This window comes from Eptatretus burgeri, chromosome 19, assembly GCF_056783735.1.
Source record: "Eptatretus burgeri isolate ZD-2024b chromosome 19, Ebu_testis_v1, whole genome shotgun sequence".
Classification (NCBI taxonomy): Eukaryota; Metazoa; Chordata; class Myxini; order Myxiniformes; family Myxinidae; genus Eptatretus; species Eptatretus burgeri.
In genome coordinates, this window is record NC_140979.1 from 222,902 (window position 1) to 235,658 (window position 12,757).

Below are 12,757 nucleotides of genomic sequence, written 5' to 3' on the forward strand. Positions count from 1 at the left end.
AAGGTGCAAAAGCTTCAAAACCCGAAATGTAAACGTCGGCATTTATTTTCAAAATATTGTGACGTCCACGGGACTTGAACAGTCCCGCCAACGTAGAATGAGCCGAAACGATGGAGGCGGTTTATTTATTTATAACCCAAACATGGCGGTCCTAATCGCTCTACCGCAAACGGGACGAGGAAGGTGGCACGAGTCGCTTTTCACTGAGTTGATAACGTTTATTTGTTTTTATTATTAACCAGAAATAACAAGACTCGGCAAGAAGAGGGATCCGGGGCGATTCAACGGGATGGTGTGGGATCGGGCATGGGGAAAACACAGACAATTCCAATGAATATACAGATCTCAAACCCTCTAAGGCGCCAAGTACACACACACACACACACACACACACACACACACACACACACACACACACACACACACACACACACACACACACACACACACACACACACACACAAAACGTAGCTACTTCTGGTGGTCAGGCTGGACCGTGGTGTGGACGCAACTGTCCCTGGATTGGCGTCGGACAAGCTGGCCTTGCTCTCGTCAGGGGGGCAGGAGAAACCGTGGTGCTGTCGACCTCCTGATCCTGGCCCAAGTCCGCTCACCGCCGCCAGGGAACCAGTTCTGGCGCCAAATTGCGAGCAGGAGAGGGAGGCAGGTCCGCCAGCCGTTCGACCCCGTACTCCGAGTCAGCAGAACCCCAGAGCCAACCAAGGTGAGGCACGAGGCTCAGCAAGGCTCCAAGACACGATGAAGAACAGGATCGAATCATCACAACAACAAGTACGCTTCCCGCGCAACAGCCTCCACACCAAAAAAACACGATCTTTTTGTCCCGATCTTCTTCCTCTTCCTTTTCGACCCCGAACAGAACCTTTTTATCCTCCTGTCCTCGTCACTTCCAATCGAGCCGTTTTATTGGCCCACCGCCGTCGCCTTCCGCCAATCGTGATCACGGGGCGGAGCCATCCGCAGCCCCGTCCTGTGACGTCACCGCCAGCCTGCAGGGACTACTAAAAGGGGTTTACGCAGACACACTTACCCTATCCCGTGTCCCTATCTAATTATGTGACAATTATCATTCCCCCCTTGAAGAAATGAACATTTACTAGACAACTTATCACCACTGAATTGCTACTTATTACATCGACATCCTGGTAAACTCGAACAGCATGGCATACCTAATTAAACATCCTAATTACCCTTTGAATGCATACCCCCCCCCTCAAACAAAACAATATAATTTCGTGCGCGCTAAAATGCCGAGTCATCTTGAACCAAACTGCGCAGTTCGAGCTGCAAAGTAGTCTTCGGTTATAACTGAACATCGAGACTTCTGGTATTATAGAGATGACCGTCACCCCCACACGGGGGTAATTTTGTTTTTATGTTTGCTGCTTATGTTTTATTGCTGAACATAAAGTGCTGTAATGGTCCTAAATAAACCATCAATGATTGTGGCTGCCATCAGGCAGCCTCTCGCAACCGTCTCCCATCTCCGAGGCAATCATCTCCGCGACAACTGTCTCCGCGGCCACAGTCAAGCAACCGACTACGAGGCAGCCGTCGCTGGGGCAACCGTCTCCGGTCTCCGAGGCAACCGTCAGGCAGGTCCAACTACCCTTTTCCATGTTTCAGATGAGAATTCAGTTTCTTACCTTAACTTTGCCCTCATGTACCAACAAATTTACAACCGAATCTTACCAACTGGGGTCTTTTTGCACCCCAACTCACCAACACTCAGTTTCATCAATCTGCTGAAGTTTCACATCAATTATAATTATTATTTTTGGGGTTTTGAATGTCGAGGCTCTCATGAGAGCTCACACACAGAACATACAACAAGCGGAGCAGGAAACAAGAGGGAAGGATAAAACAGTGGGGAACAGAGACATGAGATCTGTGGAAGGGAGAGGGATGGGGCGGGGAACATGGTGAACATAAGATGGACATTGCAGGGACATTCAGGACCTTTAATGACAGGGAACTTTCAGGAAGGAAAGCAGGGAATTTGAAGGAGGTGGATTAGCGGGGGTAGACAAAATCATGGTTTTGTATGGGGGAAGAGCTGGGTGTCGGGGGCGGCAAGGCCCCAGAGGAGACGGTCCAAGACAGAAAGACCACCGACCTGCCTGTGGTGAAAGTGAGAGACCCAAAGACTCGGCCTCATCGTGGGAGTTTACACAATCCCAAGGGTGGGATCGAGAGATGACTACACCGTGAGAGAATACAAGAAGATATCAATCAATAATCCCGTTTATTTAATGTAAATCCCACGTCACATCGTGTGTCCAAGGTTTGTGGTAGAAGTCGCTCCGAATCCAAATATCCAGTCCGTGTTTTGTGACTCGCCCGCTGTTTTGGCGCCACGTGATTCGCCCCCGCGCTCCCATCTTCCACCATTTTGTGGACGATGTTCCGGTGAAGGTTCGTGCGTCGCCTTCCTGTGTGTGGACAATGATCGTGCGGAGTCCTCAACGGACGGGCGTGGGGACGGCGGAACGCGATGTTGGGTGGTTCGTTTGTCCGAGACATAATAAGGGGGTTTAGGCCCCATTCGGCACTCGAGGAGGGAGTGGTGAGCGAGCACGGATTTCTCTGTTATGGAGGTCGAGGCTCAGGCAGCGGGTGCATCGCCGATCAAAGGGGATCGGACCTTGGACGCAGCTGTGATGGAGGGGAAGGGTACTCGAGGTACCCCTGAGACCCGGGATCCTCCATTTGAATAACCAGCGATCAACATGGACACGTTGCTGAGCGCAGCAGAATTGCTCCACCGTCAGGAGTGGAAACGTCCACCCGGTGAGTAGGGAGGGAGGGGGAGATGGGGACGGGTTGTCACCAGCGGTATGACGTCATCACCACGTCGGGGGAATCCCTGCTCTTCCCGCCACTTCACACATCGTTGTTATCTCCACCACCCAGGTTGGACGGACGTTATGTTTCCATCCATGTCTGTCTGTCTGTGAACAGGATATGCAAAGAAGTTGCGGATTGATTTGGTGGACAGGTTAGGTGTGTGACAAGGACAAATTGATTCGATTTTGCTGAAGATCCGAATCCGGACACGAGAATTATTTAATATCATAAGTGATTCTTCAAATCGAGGAGAAGCTCTTACTTGGTGGAGAACTTGATCTTTGATGTCTTGCGACATTTCATCGATCCTTCCCTTGACGGTATCGATTGATAGAGAGATTTGAGAAAGCTTGTTTGCACTATCCTTCCCCAGAACGAGCTCTGCTGCACATAGTACACTTGGTTTTATGAGTCTCTCCGATGTTATGGATCTTTTTGCTCTTTGTAATTAACATGGCGATCTCACAGGAAGCCTCAACAACCTTTGAAGTCTGTTGCCGAAATGCTCCACTGCTGTCCATCTTGGCTTGCTTCAAGGACTTCCTTTTTGTTTCAAAGAATGCCTTGGGTTTGGCACCGAGAGCAGGATGTGTTGTCTTCAAGTGGTGTTCCAAGCGTGTGGGCCGCACGACATCATTGCTCAGAGGCTTGTGGCACAGGAGGACCCACTGGGGGACCTGTGTGTCACCCTTTTGGAGGGACACAAATACAAATCGAATATGTTCGTCAAGATACTCCCGCTTTTCAGCCCAAATTGGGCAAAGCCGCTAAGGGGTATTGTCGTCACGGGCGTTGTCCGGGCGTCTGTCAACTTTTGGTTTTCGTCAATTTCGAGAACGCCTTGTCCGATTAAATCCAATTTTGCAGTGTGTGTTGGGGCTGGGTCGAGGAAGGTTCCTTTCGATAATGAGCGCAATTTGATTCTCGGCTAGGCCACCAGGGGGCCAAAACTGAAAACCTAGAAAATGGCTATTTCTCCTGAACGAATGGCTGCATCATCGCCAAATTTTTATCACAGCTATATCTGATGAGGATACATGATATTGTTACAGCTGTAGAAATTCGCAATACACCATAAAGGGTCCTTAGATCAGTTATGACGTTAAGTAATTGTGTAGTTAGATTTCCCCACCGTTATTTAGAGGGAATTTCCGTGTTCACCGCGCTGCGATCCTTTGAGATAGCCGTTTTTCTTTTCTATATCGTTATTTTGGACCAAACAACGCACCCCAACAACTCAAACACCACCACCTTCACCTCTTTACCTCCACAACTCCATCCCGCAAACATCGCTTCACCGCCATTCTCGGGCGACGCCCACCAACAACCAAACTCCCACCACCTCCGCCTTTCTACCGGAGGTAGCGTGGTTGTAGTGGTGTCATTGAAGGGATGCTGTTTGTTTGAAAGAAACGATAGAACAGAATAACGGCTAACTCGAAGATGCACAGCCCGGCACACGAATAATTCCCTTCATACATCGGTGGGGAATTCTAACCTGGAACACACACTTACCGAAATAACTGACCTCTGGGGAACCTGAATGGTGTTCTGTGAATTTCCACAACCGTAACAATATATATATATATATATATATATATATATATATATATATATATATATATATATATATATATAAATATATGTAACAGCGAAATGTTTTTGTTTGTGACCTGACGGCTTTGAGCTCTGAGTTCGTCTGTTAATTACATATTATTGAAATGTGAGTTGGTCCATTGATTGATGATGAAGTTTTGGAACGTTTGTCCATGGAATCCTTGCTGATGGAATGTTGGACTCTTAATTATGTACCAATTACAGGTTGGAACATCTTAATTATGAATATTTTTACAAATTGAATTGTATTAATGACACAAAACCACACAAAATACCATGCAAAAGAAGTCCTGGCGAGGGACTGCAATATCTGATTACCCTCTCTTGTTCAGCCTCCCCCGATACTCCCGCAGGATAGGGGAAGGTTGATTTCTGTTATAGGGGTTGTTTGTGCAATTTGTACAACCCAACTTTTTTGCAATTTCTTCTCTGAAATTGCACACACGATTTTGATGATAGTTGACCACAACCTTCATCAGCCGGTATGCACCAAAGTTTGTTCCTGGTTTAAAAAAAACGGGCCTTATGGGGGTCGGGTTGCTCCCCAATGTAGGTATTTCTTTTCTCCTCAGAAATGACACACACAGTTCTGATCAAACTTGACCACAACCTTCATCACCCATGAGGAAACAAAGGCTGTAAACAGTATTTAAACTCGAGGGGGAGCACTTGGTAGAGTGCAAAACCTCCGCCGCCAATACTGCTGGGTCACTTAAGTGAACCTGATATCCTATTCATTGTTGGTCATATCGGATCAGACTTTACTGAACCACGATTGAATAAACTAAACGAGATCGACGCGCATGTAGAAATGCCCAAAAAAAAAAATCGAATTTTTTTTGAAAAAAACAGGTGCAAATTTTTTTTTTCTCTAACAAATTTTTTGGGGGGATTGGAAATCACTTAAAACATGTAGAAATGCAAAAAAAAAAAAAAAAAAAAATCAAATATTCAAATAAAATCGAAATTTTTTTGAAAAAAGTTGCAACATTTTTTTTTTCCTCTAACAAATTTTTTTTTTTGGTTGGAAATCACTTAAAACATGGAGAAATGCAAAAACTCATTTCTAAAACATGTAGAAATGCAAAAAAAAAATTCCGCCATAGTGGCCAAAATGGACTTTGGACCAAGTCCAAAATCTAATGTCACGATCCTTGGACCACACCTAATCCCCCCACCAAGTTTCGTCGAAATCCGTCCAGGAGTTTTTCCGTAATACTGTTCACAAACAAACAAACAAACAGACAGGGGTGAAAACAGTAACCTCCGTCCATCTTCGATGGCGGAGGTTAAACATCCAGGTCTGAGGGGTCTATGGGTGGGTTGCCCCTGTCGATGAATTCTCAGTTCCTTCTGTATATTTGAGTCATTTATAAAAATAAAACATATGCACATGCACTCACGAACATATTGTTGCGGATTCGCGCCCGCCGGCGTGCGAACGGCCACGTAACTCGAATCGCGGCACATCGCCCACCGGACGGACAATCCCGTCGTGACCCTCTCGGACTAACGCCGGGAACTAGTCACGGGTGGACCTTTCGGCCTCACCACGATCGTGCCAATCGGCCCCCGCGTGGGATAGGGTTGCTCGCCAAATTCGACCTACCTAAGTACCCACACGGAGGGTAGACCGGGCGATCGCACCTCGCCGCAGGTCGACTTTGGACACGGGCCACTTTAAGCGACCCGTTCCGTACTATCGGGATAACCGAGCGGTGTTATCGTCGGCCTCGACGGTTCGATTAATTATCGGGCGTTTTAGCCCACGACCAACCCTTTACGTGAAGTAAGATGGAGATTCAATAAAGGAAAAGACGAAGCGAAGCGGGAAAACAGTTCAACATAAAGCACATTTATTTCACGATGAACGGAAAGCACACATATACAATTACACCAAAAGCAAATGTAAAAGAAGAAGAAACCCAATATTACACAAAAAGCAAATATAAAAGAGAAACACAATGCAGATCTATTACCGACTACGCGAGCACACGGCAACACTTATGCAGTTTTACTTCACAGACGGCGCCGACAACACATATACCCAAAGCAAAAGAAAAGGACCACCCTCAAGGATGAGGCGGGCCTGGGGCCGAGACCGCGTCGGGCCTACCCGTCTGGTGATGAGCCGCGAAATGACGCTGGCGCCCCGACTCCGCGGGCCTCGCTGGGACTGCCTGGTATGGGGTGGGGACGGGGCCCCCTTCTCGCACTATCTCAGCGCGGGGGAAAAGAGGAGGGGGTTGTTGATGCTCGGGGGATGGAGGATATCTCCCTGTCTCGGGTCCCGCGACGAGCGTCTCCACCACGACCTCGGTCGCGCCGCCGGCCTCTCCCTCCGCAGCTCCCCGACTCCGACACGAGCACCCCCTCGACCGCCTTCGCCGCCGCCACCTCTCCACAGCTCCGTCCTCTTCACTCTGACTACTACCACTTCTTCCCAGCTCCACCGACAACTCTCTTGACTGACGAACGCGGTCGTTTATATCCCCCGTGGCCTCGCTCCTTCACCTTCGACCCTTTACCTCCGACCCTTCACCTCTAACTGGCTCCCCATTGGACCGAGGAAAAGTGGGCGTGAATGCTTTTTGATCCATGAATTTGCATATAGCGACCACACTCCAACGTACCTGGAGGCGGGGCCAAATCGCCCCACGCTCACCGATAGGACGGAACAGAAGTGGGCGTGAGTCGTTTTTGATCCGTTTTCTTCGGAAAGGCCGGCGCTTTTGCACCCCTGCTCGGTGCGCGCCCTGCACGAGTCCAGTATCGGTGCCCACAAGCGGCGTGGGAATGACGGTGATGCGATGGTTGCGAGGGCGAGTTGTGACGGTAAAGGTCGTGGCTGTTGTTGTGAAGCGGCGTTGCGGCTGGTGGTTGTTGTGTGATGGCTGTTGAGACGTGGTTGGTGGTGGTAGTAATGGCGGCTGGTCCAAAATAAAGATAGTAAAAGAAAAACGGCTATCTAAAAGGGTCGCAGCCCGCATAAATGACATTTATTCCCTCTAAACAACGGGTTTGGGCCTAACTACACATATACTTACCGAGATATCTCACCTAAGGGACCTGAATGGTGGTTTGCGAATTTCGTCAACCACAACAATATTGATATGGAGAATTCTGAGGCGCTTCAATAAGTCAGATAGCCGTCCTCTGATTCTGCTTTACATACATGCAAACTTTGAATTCTTATATAATATTCAGTGAGACAATGTCTGTTCATCCTCCAGACATGCTGACGCCACAGATGATGTTTTTGGGGTTCAGGGGAAATAATCACACACAGCTTTGTGGCAATAGCCGTCTGGAGGCCAGCGTAATTTTGCAGGGATGAGGAATATTTATGACCTGAAGCTTGATGGGAGTTTTGGTCATTATTTTCACACACATTCCATTTCAGCTCAACTCTTGTTTCCAGACAGACTTTCAGGCACCAGTATATAAATATTTATTTATAAGAATCCGTCAATAATACAAATAAAATACGAGATGATTGTATTATCCTGAATGAGGATTAAAGATGATTTGGAAGGCCAATCTGTTTTGGGGAACAAGGGGTATTTTTACTTCTCAGACTGGTCACCTTCCGATCCAGTCAAGGGATATAAGGTCATTTAAAATGCGAATATCTATTATGAAAATACATACATGTTCAAGCACATAGATGTAATAAGCATGTTGTATTTGAGTACATTTCCCATGAAAGTGTGATAACAATACATTGTGCTTTTCCCAAAAACATTTAATTTTCAAGTTAATTTCAATCAAGCTTAATTGGCAACATATATATATATATATATATATATATATATATATATATATATATATATATATATATATATATATATATATTTTTTTTTCAATCAGCCTCAAACCCATGATGCTAATTTTGGAGAAATTTGCACCGACACCCCCCCAAGATATGTATTTGCTTTCTTCTCTGAAACGACACAATTTCAAAGAAACTTGACCACAACATTCACCAAAGTTTCTTCACGACGTTAAAATATTGTTACGAATTCTGGCCCGCCTGGCGTGCGATCGGCCGCGTATCTCTCATGGCAGCCGCATCGCCCACCGGACGGACAATTCAGTCGTGACCCTCCTGGAACTACAGCCAAGAGCCAGTCACGGGTCGGGGTTTAACCTCACCACAACCCAGTCCGCATTCTACCCGCGCGAAATAGGGTGAATCGCCGAATGTCGATATACCTAAATACCCGCGTGGGTGACCTACCGAGGGGATGCACCATGCTGCAGGTCGGCTGAGCACACAAACCGCTTAAGTGGTTCGTTCCGTGCTACAGGGAGAACCGAGCGGTGTTATCGCCAACCTCGACGGTTCAGGTTAATTATTTATCGGGTGTTTAAAACCCACCTAATTATTCCACGATGCAAGATGGCATTTTCAATGGGGAAAGAAGACGCAACGAACAAGATACATTTCACACAAGGACATTTATTATAAAGCACATATTGCACACACAACACAAGCAAGGAATCATGCTCGTATTTACAAGCAAGGCAAATAAAAAGCAATACAACCGACGACAATGAGAATGTACATGCACTTAACAGTTTTACTTAACAGTGACACGGCACCACATCATTCACACAAAACAACAGGGAAACCCTCCCCATAGGCAGGGAGGTAGACGGGGTTCGTAAACCTTTATGGTAGTGGGCCGTGGATGACCGAAAAGGCCCGCGAGACCGTGATGGTTACCTGCCCCCTCGAGGTGTGACGGTGGGCAGGTCGCGATGCCTTGTTCCAGCGGCAGCTAGCGTAGCTGCACCTGCTCTCGGGCCTTTCCGATGATGTGGTCGGTGAGTTCTCTCCGCCGTCCCTCGCCAGACGCGCAGATTCGCACCACACAGCCGGCAGGGCTGCGCCTCCCGTCTGCGTCTCTGAGGCGTCGCCCGGACTCGCCACCGGCCCGCGCCTTTTCCGACAGGTCGCCCAACGCCAAGACGAGAGAGCCCGACCTCGACCACCCAGAGAGAGCTCGAAGATGAAGCGAGAGAATGACGTCCACCAAGAGAGCGAGTAGAATCCAACATGACCCCGACAGCGAGAGAGACGTCGACGACCCAGACAGAGAGAGAGAGAGACGTCGACGACCCAGACAGAGAGAGAGAGAGTGAGCCCCGCGCGTGGTCCGCCTAATATCGCGCGGGGCTCCGCCCTTCGCTCCGCCCCGTTTTCGGCTCCGTCTCCCTTCTGGAAGCTTCCCAAAAAGGGGCGTTCCTCATTCCCGACAGCGTCACCCCGCGCGTCCACCAATCGGGGGCGAGCCGCCCCACCCTGGCTCCGTCACACTCCTCGGAGAAACAGGCGGGAAAAATCCGCTCACCCATCGGAACTCCTCTGGTTTCCTTTTGCGTTCGACGGTTTTCAACGCGGCTTGTTGTTTGCGTGGAGGTTTGTTCAAAATAACAATGTAAAAAGAAAAACGGTTATCTCACAGAGTCGCAGCTTGGTGAACACGAAGAATTCCCTTTAAACAACGGTGGGGAGCTATCTGAGCACTCACTTACCGGCATAGCTAATCTCAGGAACCTTTATGGTGTATTGCAAATTTCCACAGCCGTAACACTACCCCCTCCCTTTTTTACAGACTCGTCCTGAGTCGTCGAATTTTCATGTGCCATCATGTCAGCTCCTGACCACTTACAAAGCTTTTGTCCGTAGCCTGATGGAGTACTGCTCTCCCCTCTGGGCTGGTGCTCCTGCCTCCCACCTTTCTCGGCTTCACGCTGTCGAAACCAGGGCATTTAAGATCATCGGCATCTCCCGCAATGAAGCTGAGTCTTTGGGCCTCTCACTCCATCACCGCAGGTTGGTCGGTGGTCTTTCTGTCTTCTACCGACTCCTCTCCAGCCTTGCCCCCCCTGCTCTCTCTGCGATTTGTCCCCACCACATTTCCACAGGGCGCTCAAGGTCCGCCAACAACCCCCTTCTGGTAAAACTACCAAAATCACGAATCACTGCTCATCTTCACTCTTTCATTCCTCTTTTTCCCGCCTTTGGAATAAACTTCCTCACTCTATTCTTTCCCATTGTTCCCTCCAGGCTTTCAAAACAGCTGTTCACCACCACCTCTTATCTTCCCCCATCCAAATCCTCGATCTTTTCTACCCCCGATAATCCACCCAAGCCCACTTCCTTCATTTCTCCTACTTTCCTTCCTGAAAGTCCCTGAAATGTCCATCTTCTCTTCGCCATGTTCCCCGTCCCATCCCCATCCCTCTCCCTTCCACAGTTCACCTAATGTGTCTGTTCCCCACTGTTTTGTCCCTTCCACTCCCGCCCCTCTTGTCTCATACCTCCTTGCTGTGAGTTGTGTGTTAGCTCTCATACGAGCCTCGACCAAGGTATACAAAAAAAAAAAAAACAACGAAAAAAAAAAAAAGTAAAGTTACTCCCTAAAGTTGCTCACACAAAGTTGCTCATGGCGAACCACATCTCTATGTCTACAGTGTTCTTTATGAACAACAAGAAAGAATATATTTTTGATTATATTTGGTTATATAGTGTTCTTTATGAACAATAAGCAAAAATATTTGATTTACTACAAGCCAGAGTAAAAACATGAAGAAGGTACAAATCTCAACATTTTCCAACAAGACAATGTTACATAGTATTTCTTCCCATCCCCTCCATTGGCACAAGCAATTCGAGACATTCATCCAATGTGAGTTGGAGCCGTGGGTCAACGGCCATATAAAGTTCACAGTACATTTCATTAGGTTCTATGGGTAGGGGTGGAGTGTACAACGGTGGAATGGGAGGTATAGCTGTAATTATAGGCAAAGTTGGTGGCGGCGGAAGCACAACAGAGTTCACCAGAACCATCTCTGTCTGCACTGGTTGGGCGCTGGGCTTCGTTGTCCATCCTATAACACACTTTCGCAAGCCAGCCACAATGGCTGCTTTGATTATAGACAACGTAATGAATATTCCAATCATCACAGCCAATCCTGTCAGCCAGAATCTGAGAATGGCTCCTGCCCAACCTCCAAACAATCCTGCAACCATGCTCCGATGTTCTATCCTCGATTGCAATCATGATATTTTGCAGCCTCCTTCCTTATGTGTCCCGCAAGGTCACAGAAATATACCATTTAATGATCCCTGGGGTTCCACAAGATTATTCATTTGTATCCTTATATCTATCCTTGTCCCAGTTTTCCCTTCATGCAACAATATACCTCGTTTCAGGTGGACAGTGCCTATGTCCCCTTCATCCCATGTCACATGAGGTGCATAATTACACATAAGGGTCATATACAGTAAGTGTTTATCCCATACACGCCTTTCTCATGGAATTGGTCCGAATGTTTATCTTCTTCTGCCCTGCGCACCCTGTCACAACCCATTCCTTGTTTCCCCAACTGTCGACCGACCAAACATTCTGCTCTCTATGACATTCCCATAATGCCCTTACTTTCTGTTATTGTCCATTTTATCACGATTATGCACATGCCAATCAAAAGCCATGCTCCATCTGTCATGAACCTCCAGTAACATTCTTTCCACTTGCAGATTTCCTTTCTTTCTCTTTACCACTTCCTGTATCCTCTTTTGTCGTGAGATGCGTGAGTCCATGATTGGCTTACCTTCTCACTTGACAGCTATGTGGGTAATCAGTAATACCTAGAAGAGTCCATAACATTACCATCACATCTGGTCCAACGTTTCTTCAAGGCGTTCCGTCGTTTGAACACCTTGATGGTCACCCAGTCGCCGGGCTGGATGCTGTGGTGTTCCTCTGCAGCTTTGTCTCGGTAGCTTGTCTGATCTGCTGTCAAACTCTTTCACAACCTTTGTTAGAGCAGCACAAGAGTTAATCGGTCCATATATTTTATAAACGTTTTACCAATATTATAATCTCGTGTTGGCCCAGCACTTAGAGAGGTGGCTTGGGATCCTTGAGTCCTGAGCTCAAATCCCATTGACCACTGAACCAACCCCAGAGGGCCGACTCAACCTGTCACTCTTCCAAGACTGGCAAAAATGAACATCAGTACACTGGTAATAGGGGCACCGCATCAGCGGCACAGTCATGCCCCAACCAATGAAGCAACAAACAGCCAAAAAGGCAGCACACACCACCAACATTTGATAATCCACATTGCTTAAAGCATTGATAAAGCACCTCCTTCTCCATCTATATCTCCATCCCCCTTTTGCTCGTGTGGCCACTTTTGTGAGCCAAGCGAGCAAGCACCTTTTGGACAACCATTCTACCCTCACTTGAGACCATAT

At 47.7% G+C, this 12,757-nt stretch overlaps 1 protein-coding gene across 3 annotated transcripts in view; it reads left to right on the top strand.

Annotated features, from left to right (window-relative positions):
- Nucleotides 1-2,284: 2,284 nt before the first annotated feature.
- LOC147008336 (uncharacterized) overlaps nucleotides 2,285-12,757 on the top strand; it is a 29,899-nt gene continuing 19,426 nt past the window's right edge. For 2 of the 3 annotated variants that reach the window (XR_015053398.1, XR_015053399.1), the window contains exon 1: nucleotides 2,285-2,811. Coding sequence is in view for 1 of the 3 variants with exons in the window: in XM_085864698.1 (XP_085720824.1) it covers nucleotides 2,751-2,811 (61 nt within the window). In the remaining 2 variants the exon portion in view is untranslated. The remainder of the gene's footprint in view (nucleotides 2,812-12,757) is intronic. The other variant, XM_085864698.1, reaches the window with a different exon arrangement.